General features: G+C 41.8%; 1 protein-coding gene across 6 annotated transcripts in view; it reads right to left on the bottom strand.

Moving 5' to 3' along the window:
* Positions 1-257: 257 nt before the first annotated feature.
* LOC117407126 (BCL-6 corepressor-like) overlaps positions 258-25,468 on the bottom strand; it is a 51,900-nt gene continuing 26,689 nt past the window's right edge. For 5 of the 6 annotated variants that reach the window (XM_034011785.3, XM_034011784.3, XM_059028918.1 and 2 more), the window contains exons 5-15: positions 24,162-24,218; positions 23,579-23,753; positions 20,943-21,170; positions 19,548-19,943; positions 16,000-16,334; positions 15,207-15,482; positions 9,168-9,334; positions 8,587-8,732; positions 4,657-4,734; positions 2,560-2,719; positions 258-1,462 (exon numbers count right to left, since the gene is read on the bottom strand). In XM_034011785.3, coding sequence (XP_033867676.3) covers positions 1,162-1,462; positions 2,560-2,719; positions 4,657-4,734; positions 8,587-8,732; positions 9,168-9,334; positions 15,207-15,482; positions 16,000-16,334; positions 19,548-19,943; positions 20,943-21,170; positions 23,579-23,753; positions 24,162-24,218 — 2,319 coding nt within the window. In that variant the 3' untranslated portion in view covers positions 258-1,161. The remainder of the gene's footprint in view (positions 1,463-2,559; positions 2,720-4,656; positions 4,735-8,586; positions 8,733-9,167; positions 9,335-15,206; positions 15,483-15,999; positions 16,335-19,547; positions 19,944-20,942; positions 21,171-23,578; positions 23,754-24,161; positions 24,219-25,468) is intronic. The other variant, XM_034011788.3, reaches the window with a different exon arrangement.

The raw sequence follows: 25,468 nt of genomic DNA, 5'->3' as shown, positions 1-25,468 counted from the left end.
TTTGACATACGTCTGATCGTTCTCTGCTGTATGATAAATTATAAATCATGCAAGAGAAAAATAGTTAAGTATTTGTCTTCTTATCCCGTGCATAGAACACATGCCACAATACAACGATGTGCAATAGTAATTCCTGAGCAGTTTTCATTTCTGAAGGCACGAAGAACTAGTTTAGTTGTGGAATATGGTATAGATGGATGCATGGAGAACATTATGTGGTTAACATTGTAAAATACTAATTGGCACACAGACAAATCTGACAGTCTTAACTGTTTTATTGCCATTTATTTAAAAGGAACTTTTTTTTGTAAAATATAAATACAAATAAGGTGGGGTTTTTTTGGTTTTAATCAAAGAAGTTTTAACACAGATCCAAAAAACAATACATACATCAGTCAGAAACATTTACTGTAATCATCACCCTTTTATATACAAAGTTCAGGCTGGTTTTCCTGCCAAACATTTTAGTATTTTTATTTGTAATATCTTACAAAAAACCACATGAAAAAATATTTTAAAATTTTTCATCTTTAAATAAAAAGATCTAAAGTTAAAACCAAAGTCAGAACACAGGTATAAAATAATTTCTCCTGAAGTTTAAACTTTGAGAGAAAAAAAAAATAGGAGAGGTGTCTTGCTTAGACTGGAAAAGAACTCCATTCACATAAAAAATAACTTGATTTCAACCAATATATTTTCACCTGCCCGAGGCAGGCAAGTTTACTATCAAACATTTGGAAGTGCACCACGTTAAATAATTATAAATCAAAACAAAAAACAAATCTCCCTAAAGTCATGTGGCAGATAGACACACACTATTATATAAAGCGCCAATTTCTTCTGTTCTCATATTGTTTTTCCAAATGAAAAAAAATTGTAAAATTGACCCTTGAAATGTATACATTATTCTGACTGGGGGTGGTGGAGAGAAGACATTATGAAGGTGTTTAAAAAGAAAGCAATCTATAAAACCAGATATAAAAACAAAATCCTTCTAAATGATATCGGAATAATCCATTTGTCCAGGCAGTGATGTTATCCAGTCTTTGTTTTCTCCAATATGTAACACATATGTACACTATGTACAAATATTTATACATATATATTTAAATTTCTCTATTTATAAATCCTCTGGTGAGAGTTCAGTGAATGCCTGGAAGGTCAGGACCTGTCCAGAGAGACGGTGGCTCCCCCCCGCTTCTCATCCAGGCACTCCAGCGTGGAGCCCAGCAGCCGCACCAGTTCGTCGGTGAACTCCACCAGGTCCAGCAGCTCCTTGCTGTCGGAGACGAAGGCCTCCAGGTCCTCGGGGCATGTCAAGAGCTGGCTGAGCGATGCCTGCTTGTAAAACTCTGCCTCTTCGATTGTCACCACATCAATGTGAGAGAAGCTGCAGCGGAACCCACGGGACGTCATCTTCAGCCTCTTCAGCACATCTGAAAGGAGCAGCCAGTTCCGAGGCCTGCAGGAGGGGGGGGGGGGGGGGGGGGGGAGACGAGACGTCAAGGTTAAAACGGCTGTCAGATTAAAATATATGCATTTTTTGGGGTTTATAACCTTTTTATAAAATTGACAAGACAGCAGTTGACTTTTGTGTATTGCCAGGAGTTTCTAACTTCCTCCCCCAACCTCTGGATGCAACTAAGACTTGCTTGACAAACACAATATGCTAAAGGTTTACAAAAGTATCACGGCACCACTGGGCATTGTGGAGTTGCCAAATGACCCAAAGAAACAACCTGTTAATCTAATAATTATCCATGATCAAGACTGACTGCAGCACTGATTACAGGTCTTAGGAATGTTGAGCGCATAGTCCTGACTTGGTGGATACTCAAAACAAGCTGGAAGTAACAGGAATGCTGTGTAGCATCAACAAGCCCAGGAGAGAGGATTACAGCTTTTGCATCACAGCTTCCCCATTAAAAACATCTTTCTTCTCTTTTAACCACTGAAGGAATGTCAAGGATGCTGCTTTGCCGTTGAAGGATAGAAGTACCGACATGAAACAAAGCCGACTGAAGCAACCTGACCTTTTAGCACTGGAGAAGTATTATCAGGGGCATTACTAGGTGTCTGCAAAATGTGGAGTATGCTGTGGAAAAGCATAATTCTACTAAGGGTGTGGGCGGAACAAGCTAAAAGTATTACATTTGAAAACGTATTAAACATGTTTCCGGACGATGCATCCTGGTTGATACCTAGAGCCTGGGTTGGGCTGGGCTGATAATCTGCTTGATTTGTTTTGTTATCGTCAAGAACGCAGAACATAAACGCTATGCATTCATCTATCCAAATCACTGCATTTTATAAGCCGCTGCTTGTAGCGTGCAGACCTGTCTAGTACGGGTCAGGTTACGCAGTAGTCTATTTTATGGACTTGCTGTCGTCACATCACACAATGGTTCAGAGCAAACAGTCTGCTGTCACAACGAGCCTCCCCTCCCCCTCCCCCTCCCCCTCCCCCTCACTTTAATAACAATCTATAATCCTGTGCAGAGGGAATTCCCAAGAATGGAAACAGCATTTACACGTGTGTAAGGAACGCAGCTTTCTTACCCCTGAGAGAGAGACACCTGGATGTTATAGCATGGCAGGAGCGGGCGGTCAGAGAACTCGAACGCAAACACTTCTTTAAAGTCCTCCTCCTCCTCATCAGTGTCGCCGGGCCCCGGTGGGTTGGCCAGGATGTCAAAAGCTGCAGTTTCATCGTTTGGCTCTGTTGAAAAAGATTTCAATAAATACAACTTATTCCGTCATTCCCCACAATATAAAACATTCCTACGTGGGCATGCTCTTGTTATATCGTCTTTGATCATTTTCCATTTGGGCTCTGTATGCATGTGCCTAGCTATACACAGGGCCATGGAAGCTCAATGAATTGCCTGGTGCTACACTGGGGTTAGATGATAAATCCCATATGCAGCTTTGTTGCCTGAATTCTTCAGTCTCAGCAGGTTCCTGGCACATCTGCTAAATGTACAAACTCTTAGCAGTGAAAACAGCTTACTGCCCCTAGTAATGCCAGTTTCTTTCCAAGAAAGATCATGCTTTTCAAACCCTCATAAGAACAGTGAATTGCGTCTCCCCCCCCTCCCCCCCCAGCTGTCGTCGGGGTCCACTTGGCAATACGAGACTGCCTGGATCCCTGGTGGCCACAGCCCGGCTCTTGTGAGATAGCTCTAATTACTTGCAGGCACCTCTGGGAAGTCGTCTGCTCAATATCAAACAAACACTCAGGACTGACTGAGATACTCGCTTAATATATTTAGCTGTGTCTAACCGGAAGAAAAAATAAAAGGTGCAGTCTCGAATTCATTAAGGATCAGACGTGCCTCACATGTTGAAATACCTGCACCAATCTGAATATTATTATTATTTAGCAGACGCTTTTATCCAAAGCGACTTACAGAAATGTAACAAAATATAAAACGTATATAAGGTACAGGCAAAAATGCAAAACACATATACAATATACACAAAATAAATATAAATTAAAGGAAGATACAAATCTATAAAATAGGAATTTACAAATAAAAAGGTTGATGAAGTTTTTAAGAAGATGGCAGAAAACAGTAAAAGACTGTAGCTGGTTCCACCACATGGGGTCAAGGGAGAGAAGGAGTGAGCATGGGAGGAAGGAGGAGTGAAGAGAAAGCATAACAAGGTCGGCCACTAGAGGATGAGCGGAGAGGGCATAGAAGGAGACACGAGGGATTGGAGATAGCAAGGGGCAGCATGATGAATAGAGCGATAGGCAAAGCAAGTGTCTTAGAATTAGATGACAAAATGTCCTTTCTCAATGCTTAACCACAGCTTATCTGGAAATTTCAGCTCTTATGCAGCTTGCCTTGAAACATGTATTCATCCATAATTCTAAAGCACTCCTACCATACAAGGAAAAACGAACACAATTGGCTCTAAGAGAGGCATCCACTGTTGCAGTTTTTAAGTCAAGATTGAAAACCTATTTTTATGATTTATCATTTCAATTTTAATCTGTCAGTTTTTTTTTTTTTTATTGTTTTGCTGCTCTTTATTATTTATTTTATGTTCTAGGTGGTGTTATTGTTTTTATGGTTTCTGCAGTTTTATTGTTGAACTGTTGAAGCGCCTTGAGCTGGCTCTGCCATGAAAAGCGCTATACAAATAAAGTTTGATTTTATATGATTTGTCAAACCGAAGGACTACTTTAGTTTATTATACTTGTATTTCAAACATGTGCAACCTGACAAAAATATCTTAATAAATAGCACAACAGATATGCCCTCCCCTCCCCTCCCCTCCACAGACCAGTCAGCTTAATGCCACAGACAAGAACTGAAGACATGCATTGAAGGTTATCTTTTTAAAATAATGCAACAAAAGAAAATTAAATAAAAATAAATGCCACAAATATTCTGGCTATCATTCATTTTTTCTTAATCATCATTCAGCTCAGTTATCTAACCCTCCTCCCTCAATAAAGTAAACAGCACAGCTCTGGCAGTGGGTCTCCCCTGGTGTCTTGGATAATGCCGACAGGCACATTCAGCAGGGATGCTCTGCAGCGCTCTCCTCGTTCACTGCAAGCTGTTTCACGCTGCTGTGAACACTGTTCTGCTGGCTGCTTGCTTTCTGGTGTTACTGCACATCAAACAACAAGCCCTGACTCACCGCACACACAGCTGCCGTAGAAGTCCCAGTACAGGCCAGGGTCATCGTCTCTTCGGCTCTGCAGGTCAGCAAAGTACTCTGAAGGAGAAAAAACAAGATGACAGGATCTCATCAAGACAAGCAACGGACAGCAGCATCAAGGGTCTCAATCCACTGTGCGGGGTGGGAAGTTATTATCCCGCAAACAGCACAGACAGGGTATGTCTTTTTTGTTTATTTTTTTTTATTTTTATTTTTTTTTAAATTTAGTCGTTGCCAATCAGTTTTTTTTTATTATTTTCTCCCCAATTTGAAATGCCCAATTATTTTTAGGCTCAGCTCACCGCTACCACCCCTGCGCTGACTCGGGAGGGGCGAAGATGAACACACGCTGTCCTCCGAAGCGTGTGCCGTCAGCTGCCCGCTTCTTTACACACTGCGAACTCACCGTGCAGCCGCCTCAGAGCTACAGCGTCGGAGGACAACGCAGCTCTGGGCAGCTTACAGGCAAGCCCGCAGGCGCCCGGCAGACTACAGGTGTCGCTGGTGCGCGGGGAGACGAGGACACCCTGGCCGATCTAACCCTCCCTCCCCCCGGACGACGCTCGGCCAATTGAGCGCCGCCCCCTCGGAGCTCCCGTCCACGGTCGGCTGTGGAATAGCCTGGACTCGAAACCGACGACGTCCAGGCTATAGAGCGCATCCTGCACTCTAGCGAGTGCTTTTACTGGATGCGCCACTCGGGAGCCCCTTTTTTTTGTTTATTTTATGGGAGGATAATCTGGCAGAATGTGAACAAGTAGACTCCACATCTAACCACCAAATGAAGGTAATTAATCCTTTGCCCTTAGGGACTGTTGGAACAAAGGGAATCTCAACCTCAGTCATGCAATTGGAAATGATGGATGCAGCTTAACATTTTTTTCCACCATTTACCATAGCTTCATTTTTACAATGTACAGCATTACATAAATCCATCAAAAAAATGTAATCCATTAGTTAATTTATATACACAGTAATCAAATAATAAACAGTGCATCATGAGAAACTTACTGGCTTTGATTTTGCTACTTTAGGTAAAGTACAATCTTTTACATAAGTTGGTAAGAACAAAGACCAATATGTAAGCAATGTAACCAGTATAAATTTAATTTGATTAAATTGTTCAGGCACTGCTTGGTCTAGATCCCAATTTCCCAGTTTCAATCTTGTAAGCACCTCACTGAGGTAGGGCATTGCAGCCTCTAACATTGAACTAACTAACTAAATCACTGGAGGGACGTATGAAGTAATTAAACAGCAACACTGAGAAGGGCTGATTAGGAAAATAATGAGGAGCGTGAACAACACGACGAGGGGATGTATATTAGAAGGGGGGAGACGAGACGCAACAATGCTTTTACAATTTATTGCACATTTTCACGGACCATCTGAAAGCCCCTCTAAAGAGGCAATATCAAATCACACGAGAGATCCTTCAAAGAGAGTATCGTCACCTGTGTCTCAGTGCCTAGTAGATAAAAATGTTTTATCACCACTCACTGGATGAAGAGAAAGCATATCAAGTAACAAGGGATGGATTTGCTACCCGATTTAAAACAGTCCCGAGAAAGTAAACAAGTACAAAATCCATGGTCAAAACAAGATTGTTCTCAAACCAGTGTGGCCTCACATAAAAATTTAGCTGGCAGGATCATTTATAATCCCCAGTCCTCTCTGATGAAGGAATGACTACTTAGGGACATGATGAATAGAAGTCATTTGATATGTATGTAGATTAGAAAAGGGGGAGTGTGGGTGGAGGGAGGTCCCTAAATAATAAAATAAATAAGACAGGAAGGCTTTTGTTTTACAGGATACGGTCTGAAATCAGACAGACACAAACCACCATTGAATGATTTGGACAGAGAACAGAAGAAAAACACACCCACAATGTCATCATAGCATATGGGTAGCTGGGATTCTGATTTGGAGTGGATTGACTGCAAGAGAGTTGGGGTGGGACAGTGTGCTCAAGAGCCGATTACAATAATAAAAGGGGAGTACACAAAGGGCACAGATCCCACAAGCACACTTGGACAGGTGGGTGGGGGAGCTCAGGAACAGTGTCATAGGGGAAAGACAAATAAATAAATAAAATAAAAACAAGGGAGATAGGAATGGAGTTAAAAGGTAAAAAAAATAATAATAATTGAGTTGGTGTGAATTTAGGGCTCTTAATACTATATCCTCAGCACTAGATGCATTCAAGCCACTATAAAAAGGGCTACATATCCAGGAATGTACAATGCATGTTTTCATGAACATACCACGTTGTGTAATTAGAGATAATGCTGCATTGTTAAAAGTACCAGCACACTGTGACTTCAGAAGGGGGATCAAAAAAAAAAAAAAAGAAGCTCACACGCGCCTATCTTGTTGTTCTCTGTTACTACGGCAACCGGAGAGCAGGAAACAAGCATTTTAAATGCTAAGTAGCAAATAATGATTAAAGAATGAATGGCACGAGAGGTCTAATTGTAGCTAGCGGGAATGGGTTCTTGTGATGCCAAACGCAGCATTTTTGTTGCATTCTCTATCCCCCCACCACCCCCCCTTCTTAAGCATGAATATTACTGGCTTCTTTCTCATTATCTGTAGGTCAGGCAAGCGGTGCAGTGATCTTTTGTATGTGCCCATCACCGCTGCGCGGACTGGCTTACTGAAACCACGGCCTCAGCAGCGGGCTGGAGTCTAGGGCCACATGTTTTAAAAGCAGGCTCCTCTCAACTCTCTTCTGTTTCGTCAGCTGTGTCTCTCCATCTCTTTAGTTTGTTATTTACCCGACTGAAACCCAGTACCTACCTTAAATTATAGGTAACTATAATAGTACCTTAATTATAGGTTGGTTAAGAAGTAAATGCAAACCCAGGCTGTCAGTACAATTAACGCAGGACAAATGCCTTTCGCAGCCAGCCACCACTACAGCAGTGTGCTCGTTTCCATGCAGTATACCCGAGTCTTTGGATTGGGAGGACGTGAGTCAGATCACTTGGCCAGGATTGCCTGAGCAAGGACTGAGGAGGAGGAGAGTCTGAAATAACGATTCGGTGGCAGGCTACCTGCCTGTCTGTAAAGTAATTGGGTCCTACTTGTTATCTGAAGAAGAGACAGGTGCCCACTGGAGCTCAGCTTGTGAAATGATACCACGTGTCTAACGAAGACGCCGCGTCTCACAGGAACATGATGGAGCCGCAGGGAGGGATTGATTCAATAAGCTCCAGGCGGATGGGGCGGGGGGGGGGATGGGGGATGACTGCACTAACACAATGTGAACAGAGACTGTGCAAGACGTGGCTTTGTTTTTTAAGCTATTTCCTCGCCTGGACAGGGAACTTGCAGTCCAGTCCTGTTATCACTGATGCCACTCAAGCTCAAGTTTCATAAAAGCCAAAAATCTGTAAGCAGCAGACCTGTTAAAAATGAAACATCCAGTGTCTGTGTTTTACTTGATTTCAGACTCCTGCAAGTATATTCAAAAGAACTGGCCACAGTTGATTTGTAATATGCCTGTGTATAGGGGAACACTTCAGACTTCAGCATTTTCTTTCAAAAGGAAAACTTTACACATGCCACATAAAATGCCTGCCTGCAAATAATTGACATAAATCCAGGAAAACTGCGAATTTTACTTTTTGTACAATCACTATCTAAAAATCTAGAGAAAAGAAGAGAGTCGCCTTTCTGACTGGCTGGTGAGTTCGGTTTGGCTTTTTGGACCAAGCCAAGTTTCCTCTACTAGTTGCTTAGCAACCTAAAAACACCAGTAAGTACGTTGAAGGTTAAGCAACATCCTTCCTTCCCGAATAGTTCAAAGCTTCAAACTGAGACAGCTATTTCTGGCTCTACTAGTGGGGTGAAAACACAGGGAGTCGTGTATGGGAGGACATTCTTTAAGCTTTTGATTCCTACCTGACAGAAACTTCTCCATCAGGTCGCTGTGGGTCATCTTGAGGATGCTGCGCCCCGAGTAGGTGGCGAGAGTGGGGTCCGCCCCATAGGAAAGCAGCAACCGAACGATATCCAGGTGGTCATTCTCCACAGCGTCATGGAGAGGCCTGAATGGAAACAGCAAGGAAAGGGATGATTTAGCCTCTCTTCAAAACATCAGAAAAAACATCCGTGTGTTGGCATTGTGGTGTCTGGAATGAGCATGCTGGCCTGCTGCCTGCTGGTAGTAAAACAAGACGTGCTTGTGTGTGTGCGCGCGTTTGACCCCTATTATCAAGCTGGATCCCTGTTATAGATTCATGGCAGCACATGACGCTGTTGGCAGGAGTCAAAAGTACCCTTTAGTTATCCACAGAGCAGGAATAGGACTTGTGCAAGGCAGTACCTGGACTCAAATGTGTTGATGTCTTGAATGTATGAAATTTCCACCAGAGGTTTCAGGCTGAAACTGGGGGGGGCTTATTGCCCCCCCCCCCCCCCAGCGTGATTGTAAAGTATCCTTCAAGCTGTAGGGCAGTGTCTTTAGAGAAGGGGCTGCTCACCTGGTTCCATCCTGGGCACTGCAGTTGACGTCAGCTCCATACTCCAGGAGGTGCTGCACGATGGACAGCCAGCCCCTGGCACAGGCTTCATGCAGAGCACAGTACCCGGCGTTGTCACGGTGATTCACATCACACACCTTATTTTCCAAGCAGTATAGAACCACTTCCTTTAAAAGAAGAAAAAAAGACATTGGAATGGTTATGCATGAAGAGTCCTGTAATTGAAAGGAGTTTGTCAGGCTTCACTCAAGGACACGCTCTGCATTGTCTGCTTTAACAGAATAGGTGCTGGAGCGATCTGTGAGCTGAACACGTTTCATCATCTATGAAACCATCTTGTACTGAAACACTGACAAAGGCAAATGTGAAAAAAAACACAACTTCAAATGAATCAATAAATGAAGGATTCCAGAAGCACAGTTAATACAAACACTTAACTGGCGTTTACATACAGTATAACTAGTGGGGTTTTTTAGCCAGCCTTCCAGGACAGGTAAAATGGATTTTTTTTTTTTTTTTTTTTTTTTTTTTTTTACACAGCACATTTCTGGCATATATGTACACAAATGGGTATTTTATCCCTTGAGAGACACATCTGAAAACATGACAAATCTCAATGGATTTTCATGGCAATTAAAAAACAAATTTCTTATGTCAATAATCTACACCATCTTGATTTTGCTACCCCCCCCCCCCCCCCCCCACAAAAAGAAAACCAGCGATTAGAATACCTTTCATGACTTGGTTTTGTTTTGTAGGAAATCTAAAAACAGGCATATTGCATTGATAATTGGTTTAATGCGCAGGTTGCTAAGGTCAGTCCTGTTCCATCTTTTAACTTGACAGGAACAGAAATGAGCAGTGTAGCTACATACGATATCGCAACACAAGGGCTGAAAACATCTCATTTGAACTTGCTGCAATCTTTTAAAATTCCTATTTCTATGCAAATTCAGAAGGCTCGACCAGAGACTTTTATAATTCTCCCTTCTTTGCGGATCGGGGGGAAAAACGAGAATAGCTCATCCAATCTGTCCACAATGGTCAAATTATAATTTGGACAAAAAAAAAAAAAAAAAAAAAATTATAAAAATCCACCTTCCAATCTGCTGGGTTTACAGTCAGTACTCATTCAGGTTTCTTAACCATCAAAAACTGTTTTCTGAAATCCAGCACACAGAAGCTCTAGATTAGGGGCTATTTTTTTTTTTAAAAAAAAAAGCACTTTTAAAAACTCAGATAACCATTTCAGCTTGTTAAATATTGTGCCGACTAAAAAGATGAGGGACAACAGTACTGGCTATACAGTGAGGCACGGTGCTGGCTGGCCTCCTCTCCTAGCTCTGAATGCACACCTCAGTCCTGACCTGGATACACCCTGCTATTCAGTACGGGACTCTTTCAAGCAAGATTTCCATGTGACCTGAGCCAGAATCAAAGCCATGGTCCCCCACTTCTGTGTGTATAGCATTAAAGGATTCAAGACTTTGGAAATTGAAAGACTGGGTTATTGGGATTTTTTATGGACAGAATTGACATTAAAAGGTACTGATTACACCAAGATTTAATTAATACTGCAGATGCTTTATCTGCCCCTTGAATAAAACTCTATACTATACTACAGAGAATGTACCATATTCTTCCAAAATTAACCATTACACTTCAGCACAGTGTCGTTGCCTAGCCTTGCTTTTAAAGAGTAATGTATTGGGTGGCCAGCTATGCTGGCTCTGTGGCTGGCAAACGTATCGTATTTTAGGATTCAAATCTACCATTACACATAAACTACGACACCAATGGCAGATAATAGACACCAAAGATAAACTGGGACAGAAGCTTCTAAAAATCTGGTGCATAATATATGATAAATCTAACATTTTACCTAACATGAGATATACTTGGAGTGGAAACGACAATATTATTATTAAAAGCACTTTAGAAAGACCCCTCCTTTCACAGTGCAGCCTCACCACATTTGAAGTTCTATCTCTTAGTGGATTGCCAATTGTTAGCTGGTAAACATAACCTCAGCTGACAAAGACCCCCCTCTCTCACACACACACACACACACACACACACACACACACACTCTCTCCACTCCTTCCCCAACAGTGTCCTAAATCTAGTGTAACAGACGCATCACCTCTCCTCGGGAAAAACTCATCCAGCGCATTTGTAGCATTTAGTTACGTGCTTCTTGATTTCATCGACTCGGGGATTGGTATCTAGGATACAGCATGAAGCTGCTCCATTACCAGGCCTGCACTAACCAGAGTAACGTGGATCACAGCAAAAGCTAATGAGCTGTCTGTCCGAGGCTTGAAAATAACCCAGGTCACATGACTACAAGGATCGAGTTTACAGCAGGCACTCACTGCTTAAGTAGGGAGAGGGGGGGCGTCTGGATAGAATCGGAGAGGGATCCGTATGCCTGAGCGTACCACACAGAATTTGTAATTAATCTTTTCTGTAGATGGAAGAAAGGAAAAAAGATTTATTTATTCACCCGAATAAATCAGCGAAAGAAAGCTTCATGTTCCGGCTTTGAACACTTCTTACTGATTTCAGCAGGAGAGGAGCGTCAGCATTACAGCAGCTGAGGTTTACCTCAGGAATATTTCCCCAGGCCAAGGCTTTTACCAGCCAGGATTTTAAATGGTGAAGCAGGAAATGAGAGGTGTCTGTGTGACTAACAGCTCAGGGGAAAACAAAATAAAAAAAGTATTATATATTGCATTGGTAGTAACATTTCCCTGACTGAAAAGACATTTCCACAGCTCACTCTCTCTCACGTACTTGCCTGTGCAGTTTCAATGGAGAAAGGAACATCTGTTTAGATAAAAGATTGAACCCTTACTGGCAAATAAAGTCTAGATGAAAATGCAGATCGTTACAAATATTGTATATTCCAATTAAAATGTCTTCCTTCTAATAAAAAATAAATAAAAGTATACTTAAAGCCAAGAATAATTCATTTTTTTCCACCTTCAATTAACATTACTAGCTACAAAAAACTGAACACAAAAACAGTAAATCCAAAAACCATGTTGCATACCATGTAAAACTAAAACGCTTGCCTACTAAAGATTTCCTTCAAATGCATTATTGGTCTATGCAAACAACAAAAATGTGCCAGTTTCTATACAACAGCTTTCCCTCTTAACACCGGGCTTCTGCTTTTGCAATGAAATGACTCCAGAGACCGAGTCAAGACTTGACTTCAGTGTCTGCAGGGGGTTCTGGCTGGGAAGTGGTGCAATTCCCATGAAACAGTACCAAAGCCTGCCCTATCTGGAGCAGTGGGGGCTACCAGACGACATGCAAGGGAATCCTGTGTCAGCCCTGTGCTGCTGCTGCTGCGTACGTCCCCGTGGTGTTCTTGTGCGTGCTTGTCAGTCGCTGGCGATACAGGAGAGCGCACAGGGCTTTTCTTGGTTTGGCAGCTCAGAGCCTCTGGGTTATTAACAAGGCTGCCAGTAACCACAGCAGGTAACTCCGAGACCAGACGCAAACCATGAAGTCTCAATTTGCGACTTACCTCATTAACATTTTAAAACACAGTGCCAGCATGCATCAAAAACCACAGCGAGGATGAGTGAGTGAGTGAGTGAGTGAGTGAGTGAGTGAGTAAGAAAGAAAGAAAGAGACACAAGAGACAGACAGAGAGAGAGATGAGAGATGAGAGACAGAGCACGTGCAAGAGAGACAGAGACTGAACACAGCAAACACCTGCAGCAACACACATCACAAGCCTGAATTAACATGGCATCTGCAAGAGGACTTAACACAGACTTGACCCAAACCCTACAAGCCATTAACTCCTTTCCGTCCACATGACGTCCCAAGAGTCAACTTATCCATCTCTTTTAAACCATTTTACCCTGCAACTGGGACAAAGCAGCAATACAATCAAGTTATCTGGAAAACATCCTCCTTCTACCCCACTAAGATGTGCAAAAAATGGTAAACAAAAATTTAAAAACACCCACACCACTTGACAGACACAAAGCCCTGAGAGTTCAGGCGTTCACGTGTTCACATCTCATGGGGTTTTGCCAAAATAGCCTCAATATTCTGATCCAATCTGGGCAATCCTAGAGGTCCTTATTTGCATCTGACACAGCCTAGCAGGCAGCAATCATTTGCAATTTATTGTTCAATAAAAGTCGATAGAATATTGGATCTCAAGCCCTCAAAGGAACAGCTCACTTCAGCCAACAGACCTTTCAGTCCTGACCCTCTCAGTCAGTAAGGTTGTCAATTAGTGCTAGTTGTGATAGAACTTTCTATTGCAGCCAATTCCATTCACCATGAACTGGGCAGAGAACTCAAACTCGTTTTGCATGCTTCTGAACTGCCAAGAGATGCACATGAATAACAGATTGTCTTGGTAATAATGTTATTCATTTCAATTGTTTGTTTTTTTTTGCATGGAAAATTAATCAATCTATTGATGCAACAAAAAAGACTAGAACTTGCAATATACAGTTTCATACACTAATTTTCCAAACTAAATCAATATATAAAAAGACAAAAAAAAGCAATGAAATATGGAACTGAAAGGACAAAGAAACACAATAGAGCAAAAAAAAAAAATCCAGAATAATCACTAACCAAAAAAAACTTACATTTTAAAACCATCAAAATGTGTGCTCAAACATCTATGCTCAATTATTCATGGTTATATTCATTTTTTCTGCTTTTGAAAGAGAAAAAAAAAAAAAACGGAACCAGACCTGGGAATAAGCAGAACTCTATATATAAAAAGCCTACAGTATTAGTGCCAATTAAAGCAGTGAAAGACTAAAAAAAAAAAAAAAAAAAAAAGGGGGCCTCGAGAGACACCCATGTAATGGTCTAAGAGAGCACCTATTTAACACCTTCCATACAAAGCGCCATCACCAAGAGGATTAATTAAACCCTGGATGGAGGAGTGCACTTGTCGGATAACTGATTGCGCTTTAATGGCAAAGAGCAATTTCACCCCAAAGAGGTATTTCACAGCAGAAAAACTACAGTACAGCCTCTGAATGCCTTTCACATTGTAATATTTCATTTCTCCGTGAAGAAGACCAACAGACAAAGGATGGGGGGGGGGGGGCAGATAGAAGCTTGAGAGCCTTTCTTTGGAAGGGTTAATTTGAAGCCCTTTCTGTCGCAGGAGGTAGAGTGGCTTTAATGAACTAAGGCAGTTGCAATGGGTGGGGGGGGGGGGTAATTTTCTCAGGGATGGAGAGGGTTGCAAGCCCCCTGGGGAGTACAGAGGGGGAGGTTGATTCAGGCAGCTATGCTGTACAGTGCGCGATGGTGAAGACCGCCCATCCTAGTCCACAGCACAGACAAGAGCAGGGCGGCACACTAACAGACAGGCAGCAGCTGCCAAGGAACCTCCAACTGCTCCGCTCCTGACTCCCTCCCCAGCAGCTGTCTCTAACAAGAGTGGGGAGAATACACCCAGACACGGTTCCAAAATAACATTTAAAACGGGGTTCTGTATCATTCACTTACTCTACACTTTTCATTTAAAACCTGAATTAAAACATGTTGCAAATAGCCATTCAAATACACAATTCTCCAAAACCATGATAGCCAAGATTTCTCACGTAGGAGGAACAATAAAATAATGGCTGGTTAAAAGCATGATGTAAAAACGTTTGTACATTTTTGTATGTTGCTAGCTGACAAATTTGAAGTTAAATCCAGACTATATATGTTACAAGGTTTTTCAGATTGAAAGCATTGTATTGTGGCTGAAATTGGTTTGAAGGGATCACACACGCACACACAGTGGAGAAGGGATATTATCCAGCGCTTGTGCTAAGCTTTTGCTTGGTGCCTGTCGGGGGACGCTGACATGTCACACTCTGTCTTGCAGTGCATTAATGAAATGTGAGGAGGCAGAGCGTACTGCAGCGGGGCTCCAATGAAAAAGGAAGTGGGTGTCACCAACAACAATCCAAGTCACAAAAGCAAGAGGAAGAACGGATTCGAGTGGCGGGGGCGGCAAGAGGAGGAAAAAAGAAAAGAAAAGCAGCTTACCTCGTAACCCAGACGGGCAGCCCTTTGTAGCAGCGTCTCGCCGGCATTCTTATTCACAATCAGCCTTCTCGCTTCAGGTGGCATGGGTCGGCTGATGGGGGTCTCCTGAGGGGCGTTCCCAACAGGCAGAGGGGAAGGGTGGGTGCTCGGCAACTGCAAGAGGCTGGGGGTCTGTGAGAGGCTGGGGCAGGCCTTGGGGGCGCTAGGCTTGGCCGCCGAAGAGTCATAATCCGAAATAGAGGCTGTCCGTTTTCTGGAGGATCTCTTTACGCTGACCTGTCAATGCAAAAGGCAGTTTGTGTAACACAGGTGACAATAAGACTTTCTTACAGTTACATGGGAAATAAGAAGGGGTTTGAAGGATAATTAAAGACAAGCTATAAAGCGGTTTCAAACAGAAAAGATTAAAAAAGGGGGGCGAGGCCAGTCATCTAGATCTATAAAGTTTTATGATGAGGCAGCAATTCAGTATTTCACAGCGCATTGCAGAAAGGTACAGACAGTACTGCACGATGGAGCAATGAATGTGATTGTGTGCGTCTGTAATCTGTAGTTTTAATAACACTTCAAATAGAGTAGCTCTTTGATACGGTCTAGGAGAGATATGTGTTGAGGATGGGATTAGATTCTTTGTAATGTTAAAAAAAAAAACTAAATAAAGTGCAGAAAAAAAAACAGCGATGCTTTACACTTGCAGTCATACCAACATATCTCTTATCAAAGATACGTAACTGGTGTTCCTGTATGCTGCAGCTGAGTATGAAACAGTTCCACAAATCCAGCGGCTGCTCACCTTTTCTTCCCCGTGCTCAGCGTCGGTGCTCTCATCTCCGGTCACAGATGTCCTCCTGCGCCCCCTCAGGCTGATGTGTTTGGTTTTGCACTGCCGCTTCCCTTTGGGTTTCTCAAAGTCCACGTCACTTTGCAGCCTGGGCGTGTCGCACTCCTTCCCTGCCGCAGGGGACTTGCACAAGCCGCTGGTCTTGCGGTGCTCCTTCAACCTCTGTCGCTTGTCAGAGAGCCGGGACCCAGACTGGGGGGTCTTTTTCCTGAGCACAGCTTCTGTGGTCGAACCCGATTCAGGGCACGTCCCTTTGCACAGTGGGGAGGTAGGAAGAGTGGGTAAACCTTTAACACAAAACACACAAAAAAAAGTCTTTAGGAACAGGTGCTGGCTGGGTCATCACTAAAATGCAAATGCTTTGCTTTCCTGACAGCCAACATTATGAGCAAGACTGACCTCCGCTTGCAGAGGGGGTTTTCAGTGTACTGCATAAAAACACCAGGGAAAGCTCAATACGCACAGGAGAGAAGCAAATCAGACGTAGATCACAAACACCTGAAAATGTCACTTCGACAGGAAAACCTACAGTACAAAGTGAGAGCTTCTTTTAAGGTCTGTCGTGGCTCTTTGAATATATAGTGTGTGGCTGTTTGACTAGAGAACAGTACATCTTCTAATGCAGAGGCCTTGCTTGGGAGAGCATTTTGTTAGTTTATTTTAACCTCTCTAACCTTTTAAACCATTGGCAAGTAAAAGTAAAATGTGAAAATTGCATTAAAACACAGGTGCATAGTGCATAGGACTCTTATGGGCACATGTGACAACGATGACCTTAGTAGACTGACAGATGTTTTTCACATACATACACATTCATATCCAATATGATAAGCAAAACAACCAGGTAATAATGCAAGACTCAAGTGACGATTAGGAAAAAATAATATCTTCTATATATAAAAAAAAAAAAAAATCTGGAGGCATTCTGAAAATCATCTCTCTTTATGACCAGCTCTCTACAGATACCCTTTTACTTGGTGCCTCCGATTCCACAATACGATAATAAATGCAGCACACCCCATTTAGGAATCCAATTAAAATGCTTACAGTTGTTTTGACGGTCCAGCCTCAACCTTAGAAGGCCAGGAAAGGGTTAACAGTGTTTTGTTATGCTAATCCTGACCCCCTGCACTCGCCCCTCAATATGAATATTTTAAAATGCAATCGTAAGTTAGCCTCAGTATTCCGTAAATAATTTATTCAGTTGCGCTTGAAGCAAAACCAGAGGAAAGAAAATACAGCCAGTCTCATGACCGGCTGCACCACACACACACGCTTAGTTTGATATGGCTCGATGCAAACAGAGCTGGACCTGCGCTACACAGCAACCGCTGTACACCACATTCATTTCTTTACTCTTCTTTTTCAATTGTACTTTAAAAACTGGCTGCATGCTCAACACTCCTGGTAGATTCAGAAACAAGTCTTTGAGTCAAGACGTAAATCTTTCTCCTTGGACAGCAAATCTATTCCATTCCATGGTACGGCTCACAGCAGTGAGTGCGGTCTAATGCCCCCCCACCCCCTCTGGGGAGAGCAGTTTAGAGGATCTGGTTTCTGTGGACTGTCACATCCAGTACATCTTACACATTACATCACACACCAGGTTCCCTGTTCAGAGTCAGGGGACTAGATAAAGAAGTGTTGTGGCCCCACTTCTGTAGGCACCCACAAGGTTGTAAGAAACCACAGCTCCACGCTGATAGACCCATCAGATTACAAGCATTTTGTATCTGTATAGTAGTTTATTTATTAACCTTCAAAACATTAACTTTCATGTCAAACAGAAACGGAATCCCACCCCGATCTCTAGAGTACCCTACTGGTGATGTTTATGAAAATGTCATTAAATTGAATAATAATTACTCCCCTGTGTGTATGTTGGCTCATTAGCGCGCGGCATGCAACAAATTAATAAATAAGCAAATGGCAATAAGGAGAGGTTTTAGTGACTGTAGAATAATGTGCTCAGAGATCAGAAGGCAGTTTACTACTTCATGGGCTGGTTTAAATTAGCCACTGCACGTTAAAGCCAGGAGGAGCATGTTACTATGTATTATCTAGATGCAATCTTAAACACCTCCAGCCAGCACGCTTCTTGAAGACCAGCTATTTGTATATAATGGCGTTTGTTGTTTGAAATGTCCCATTGATGGAATAGTTAATGAGAAACGGAGTGGGATTTGGTTCTGGTCATTAACTAAATCAAGGGGAGCCTCGCATATCAAAAGTGCATGGCAAGACAGCTCGTTTACTGCACCTCGTTCCCCTTACCCTGCAACATGGGAACACAACTGGCCCACTCCTCACAGTGAATTACAGGACTACATGTCTGATATATGTTACTAAACAATATTTACTTATTATGCCAATTATATATACTATAACAGCGACTTACAGTAGCACATGCACATGTATAGATAAACAGGTAGTGATATATAGATACAGAAGATAAATAGATACCGGTATATAAGATCTGACATTTCTTACCTTGGTCATGTTTTCAGCAATATTTATTCAGATTTTTTTTTGTTTTGTTTTCAACAGCACAAAGAACTTGAATGTGAACCGATGTTTCAGGACGTTGTTGCCTACATATTTTTTGAATTTGTACTTGCCGTTTGCCGCTTCCAACTATTTATTACTTTTAACGGCGACATCGTAGAATTACACAGGAATAGCTGAGGTTGCATCAATAGCAGAGTTCTCTTTTGACCAGTCCAACAACTTTCACTTTCAAACCCAGTACTTCTCTCGCACGTCTCCTCACTCTCGCGTGATTTTCAGACAGTTTTAATCTGTTATCACATAAACCAGGCAAGTGGCAATACTGCAGCAATGATCTTAATGTTTATATTGAAATAAGCTACAAGTATGCTTTTTCATTAAAACTTGTTGTTCTTTGTTGAAATTAATGTTCAGCTTTAATATTTTGTTGTATAGTCATTTAATCAAACCAAGTAGTGCAAGACGTTTTTCAAATCAAGTAAGCTTATTTGTGAATAAAAAACACAGAGACGCATTCCTTGTGCTGCCAGTGTCATTAAAGACACTCAGCTAAAATCGTAACGTATGAAAGAAACTTGGCAGCAGACTGTCTCTCTAGCGCGGACGCAAGAACTGTGTTGAGAATTTTAAGAAAACTCATCTGAGAGCAAAAACGTGTATGAGATTTTTAACTCAATTAAGCACTGGGTAAGAGGTCTCTGGGTTTTGCAAAAAAAAAAAAAAAAAAATTAAATTTGTTTATTTTACTTGTTTATTTACCTCCACAGGAGCACCGATCACATAGTAGGCATGCTAGTAAAGTGGTCAAAGATTTCAGACAATGTTGTCTAAGGCTATATATCAGACCCGATCTGCTCAGCAGAAAATTATAACTGGCAACTCTTTTTACTTAATGCTTTCCCCTGCAACCTAAAAAAAAAACCTCAGACTAAAATAAACAAGTATCCAACACCAGCATTGGGTGTCCCCATTTAGAGGCCTAGCCGACGTACCTTTCTCTGTGTCACTCCTACAAAGACGCTCTTCCGACCAGCTTCTATTGCTTTTGCCCTCTGACCTTTTCCTGCTGAGCCTTTCTTCAGGCAAGCTGACTTTGACCTTCCTTTCGTTAGCTGTGGCCTCTGGCTGGCAGGGCTCAGCAGAGTCAGTCTTCCTGCTGTGTGCACCGGGGGAGGCTGGTGTCGGTGACGGTGCTAGGGGCGGTGTCGGCCTCTCGGGTGACAGCTGCTGCTCCCAGAGCTCCCGTAGGTGCTGGAGGTGGCGCTGTTTGCAGGGGTGCAGTCCTGTCAGCTCAATGCACACTTTCAGGTTCTTCACTTCATTGCAATAAGACTCTTCCAAGACGTGCTCAGCGGACGGGTTGGTGAAGTCCTTCTCCGACCAGTCGTCTTTATATATATATATATATATTAAAAAAAAAAAAAATAAGAATTACCTCAGAGCTCAGACAGTTATACAATACATAAACTGCAGCACATGACTTCTCTCTCGCTGTCTTTTTACTGCAAAGTGCAACGAAGCATTTCCTTCCCCAGTCTGAAGCGCATAGCACTGTCAGACATTGAAAACAACTCCAACACTGAGCTAAAGCAGAGACAGAAGCATTCCTTTTTTATTTTATTTTATTAAAAAAAAAAAGAAGTCAGCAGACTTTTTTATAGGGGAGAACCTTCAGTAATTTAAAGGGCAAATTAACTCAACTGAATAATTGAATTAGGGATATATATTTATACATTGATACACAGACTCACAGTATTTTATTGCATAGCAACATGCAAAATCTTAAAACAATACGATGGTAAGCACAATAAATATAACACGCGCATGCAGTTTGATTGACAGAGATTCTAAATGATTAAACAGTGTGTGAAGCCAATTAATCATGTTTTGTGTCTTTATTCCACAATGGTTAACAGCTAACCCAATAAACTTATTTTTTCTCTGAACGGTGGCCAATGAAGCAAATTAGAAAGACACGAACAGGGATAGCGTGACCATGACGTTTGCAACAGACAAGGGATTCACTTCTCCCTGCTCACTCACTTGGCTTGTCTGTTTATTACACGCAACAACGTGAAACATGACTGTGCAAGAATGTGCTGGAAGAGACAAAGAACATGAGTGCTCTGCGTACTGGAGGGACTTTCTACTGGATGCAAGGACAGGGCCATTAACCTCATGAAACTATTGTATTCAGTAATGCAAACTTCAATAATCGGTATATAATTTGATACAGTGATGTAAGATAAGCAAATAAATCAAGTTTCTACATTTTAGGGCTGCAGTATAAAGAGCTGTCACTGTTTAGACTTTGATTATCCAAGTAGATGAACTCAACAGCTCAGTATTTGCAACATGGACTAGTACCGCGCTCGTTTGCCTCTTACCCCTCAGAATCCTCTTTCTTTTGCCGTCCTCTCCCAGTTCCTCAGAGGCACTGTCACAGCAGCTCCCCTCATCCTGGGGCCTTTCCTTGCTGTGTTTACGTTTCCTGGGCAGTGCCGGGGGAGCACTGAGGCCGACATCCTCCCTCGGCTGGCTTTGTTGTTTTTCCTCCGGCTGCAAGCCCCCCCCCTCAACCAACTGTTCATTTTCCGGAGGGACAGCTGATCCACCTGGGCCATCGGGAGAAAGGCAAATCATTAACCCCTTTGCCTTTATAATAATATATAACAATAAACTTTATTTTATATAGCATCTTTAAAAGCAATCGCCTCAAAGCGCTTTACAAGACAAACAAATTACAACAACAAAGAAACACATTCACAAAAATGCCTTTCTAAAAAAGTAAGTCTTTAAGCTAGATTTAAAAGCACTCAAAGTGGCTGAATTCCTTTCTTTAGGAATGGTGTTCCAGAGTTTTGGGGCACAACAACAAAAGGCCCTGTCACCCATGGAGCGCAGACAAGCAGGAGGAACACATAACAGTCCAGAATCAGTTCAGCGAAGGTTGCGTGAGGGAGTGTAAACAGATAAAAGATCAGATAAGTACTGTAGAGCCAAACCATGCAGATCCTTAAAAGGTAAGAAGAATTTTAAAATCAACTTGAAACCTGACAGGCAACCAGTGCAAGGACTCCAAAACAGGAGTGACGTGATCACCTGCATGTGACCTAGTCAGGATTCTAGCTGCCCAGTTCAGAAAATATTGTAATTTGGTAAGTGTGCTTTTAGAGACGCCTGCGTTACAATAATCTATCCGTGAGAAAACACGGATTATCTTACTGATACCTCCACAAGCCCCTTCTGCATCAAGAATCGTCCCTTTACAATACTCCACAGTGAAGGCCACGAAGCACAAAGGCAGAGTTGAACACAAAGGTTGCAAATTTCTTGGTAAACATCAGCTGCCACCTATTGCAAATCCTTAATGTATTCATGGTCAAGGTAGAAGAAGCTTGATGCTTTATTGTACTGGCTCAGTTCTGGACAGACAACTGTGACAAGTGTGAATGCTTTTAAGTTTACAGTGATTTTATTGCTCAGCTGAAAGACTGAGGAGTTAGTCAATCTGCCTTCAGATTGACACTCCAGGGTCATTGCTTGTCCCCTTATTGGTCCTGCTGAAATGCACTAAAACTTAGCATGCAGCACAGTCTAACGTAGGGCAGAATCTGATGAATCCTGACTAACAGTCACTATGTGGAATACACACGCAGTTTTTTGTAACTTAAGTTCTCTTGTGCATCTTGGAGTTGTTTTATTTATTTATTTTATTTTTATTTTTTTAATCATCAGCATGGATCCTAATAGTAAAATCAGAGACAGGGGCGCACAGCTTTCATGGTAGTCTTTAAACTCTGAGATTAAATACATAATTTATCAAAAAACGATAAAATCAGAAATGTAGATTAACTTAGCTACTAGTATATTAGGGTATACAGGCAAAATATAAAAATGCTGGAACATTTCTTCCTCAATTTCCTCAGCAGCTAATAGTTAATTGAATAGGTTTATAAATATATTTGTTCTAAAGTGTAGAGCACAAATTCCCCAAAACTCCTACAACAGAAGAGTGTCCTAAACTGGTAAACTTTGTTTGTTTGCAGCACAAGGCTGTGGTATTTGCCTCTATGAGCAAGAGCCCTTCCCAGCCCTGGGCGATCATGTGACCCTGCACAGATGTGAGTGAGACCCGCTGCCAGTGGTTTGAAAAAAAAAAAAAAAATCACTTGATCTGCGAGCAACAATCATATGACTCATGAATTCCATAATTTATCACCATGTTTGTGCTATGGCAACCCTGCACAGAAGGATCACCATGGCAACACTGGCCACTTCCCCATAGCAACCAAGTCGCTTCACCATTCACTGAAAATGTCCATTGATTCCCAGACATGCAGGAAGACTAACTGGAACAGCATGGGGTCATTTCTGCTTTGGAATCGCCATCAAACCTTTTTTTTTCCTCCTCCTCAGGTTTAGTGGGCACATTCTGCTGAGACACGAGGCACTTGGCTTTGCAGTTCATTTTGAAACGTCACAGATCCAGTTTAAAGTCTTTGAATTTGGATATGTGTTTCTGTAGAATGGTCTGAGGAACCTTAAACAAATGTCACATTTGAATAATAAAAAAAATAATAAATAAATAAATAAAAAGGGAGACCATACAACAGACTTGAAACCATAAAAAAAAGGGATAGGATTCATTTTCTGTGCGATTTGCCCTCAAATACGAGAAAGCTCATTAAAAGTAAAAATAAAATTGAAAATCTAGTGCTTTCTGATCTAGTTCTTTCTTGTTTTGATTGTTCTGAAATTTGAAAAAGCTTCAATTTGATCAAAATGAAACTTAAAGTCCTTTTGAAATCAGTTAATGGCCGACTGTGTATCGCGATTTATTTATATTTTTTTCAAATGATAATTCAGACCATGAACAAGTATAGAAATATTTTATGCATCAGAGACGCCATCCCCCATAGCATAGCTGGAAAAATGAGCAGTTTTATTTTTAAACCTATACAGGGGACTCCATTCTAGCTAGGACATCCTCCACCAGTCCCCACACTTGGGAATTAATTACCTTCCCCACAGGCCTCCGTCTCCTGGCCTGTCTTGCCGATGTTTGCAGTCCTCTCTCTGCTCTCCCTCTGTACCTCCCAAGGTGTCTCGCTGTGCGTCCTGTCTGCAGGGTCTCTCACTGCCGCGCTGCCCTCCTTTTCCTTCAGTTCCAGCTCGGAGAAACGCATCATTGCACGCTACAAGCATATATAACACAGCCATGAAAAAAAACTAACCCCCGAGCATCCATGCAAGCTCCTTTCTCTTATCTTTCATTCTTATTAAGCTTTTCCATCTAACTTTTTTTTCTTATAATCTTTTCAACAAAAATATCACAATAGTTGTATACCTTCAAAACCTCAAAACACTTCATTCCATACTGTCTCGGATTTTTAATACAGTTTCACTTTTACATACAAACTCTTTACATTTCTTAAAAGGAAAATGCTTGCAGCCTTCTCTCTTTTTTTCTAACAAAGAAAATCCTGGTGCATCATCATCACCCTAATTCCCTGTGACAAACGCTGTAACCTTCTGCACAGCTATGTTAAACTTTTAGAATTTTTAAAGATTTAAATTTGTAATAAGAAATTTAAAGAACTGACCTCACAGTTAGCAGCAGGTTGACTTAAATTACTGTCCTCTTGTGATAATCGTTCCATCTAAGCAATTAAAATGGGTACTCAATAGATCTTTCAATCATTTTAAAACGACAAATCTTTAACATACAACAGTGCAGACCTTACCCCCTATTAAAACACACAGAAAATTGAACACCCATGAACAGTTGTTGCAAAAACACACACAATTGCGTATGTATGTCCATCTAGCCTAAAATATGGTCCAATGCAGGATTATGCTTTACTCAACTGTGACTTTGTTCACAATTGAAATGCACAACTGCTGCTTGATCAAAAACAGTATGAAAATGCAACAACTTTAAAATCATCCAGAAACTGCAGGGTACAATCACAATACATTTTGTACATGAGAGCAGTTTCAAATGTCAAACCTGCTTCAAACCAAACATGTTTGCACATATTATACAGAGACTTGCAGCAAAGTAAATACAATGGGGTGTCTATAGATTTGTGACAAGCCTCTGTACATAAAAACATCTGTATATACAAACACGCATTATGTATTTTAAATATACCATTCGTAGCAGTCTTATTATTTAACACCAATGATCTTTTATTGGGATTTGTTTTTGATTTAGGTCACACTTGGAAGTTTAAGCAAAGGGGGGGGGGGGGGGGGGGTTGTCAGGCCAGACACAGACAGTTCAGACAGTTTGTAAAAGACTCTGCAGTACTTGGCTAGAGGGCAACAAGCAGTCTCCCCAGGGAACCAGGGAACAGCTCATCCCCACAGCTCGCCTGCAAGTTGACGGTTGCCTCCAGCAGTATAAGCCCATAGGAACGCAGCAGGCTGCTGCTGGAGCTGAGCTTCCACACTGCTAAGCAGCATGGGGAGACAGCCAGTGTTGTGCTAACCCTTCCCACCGAACCTGCAGATTCTAGACCCCGCAGCAAATAAAGTTGTTTACAACACAGCTTATGTAGTTTGGATGCCTTGCCTGGTGCAGAGGATGAATGATGGAAATCATGCTACCTGGCTGGCTAAGGTCACTGAGGTAGTCTCCATGGTAATACCATTATATATATATATATATATATATATATATATATATATATATATATATATATATATATATGTGCATTTATTAATACCAATAAATCTGCAATGGGCTTTACTGCCATTTTGTCTCCAGTACACTTGAGTAAGACACAGTGCATGGTGTTACCAAGTAAGCAGCTTGTAAGAGATAGAGCTGTGCAATCCAAATCCTTCATTCAACTATACCTAGTACTGAAATGACCCCCCGCAGTACCAGACCCCACCTCTCCCT

Source organism: Acipenser ruthenus, chromosome 8 (assembly GCF_902713425.1).
Source record: "Acipenser ruthenus chromosome 8, fAciRut3.2 maternal haplotype, whole genome shotgun sequence".
NCBI classification, from domain to species: domain Eukaryota; kingdom Metazoa; phylum Chordata; class Actinopteri; order Acipenseriformes; family Acipenseridae; genus Acipenser; species Acipenser ruthenus.
The sequence above is the reverse complement of the archived record's forward strand: the minus strand, read 5'-3'. Positions and strand labels throughout refer to the sequence as shown.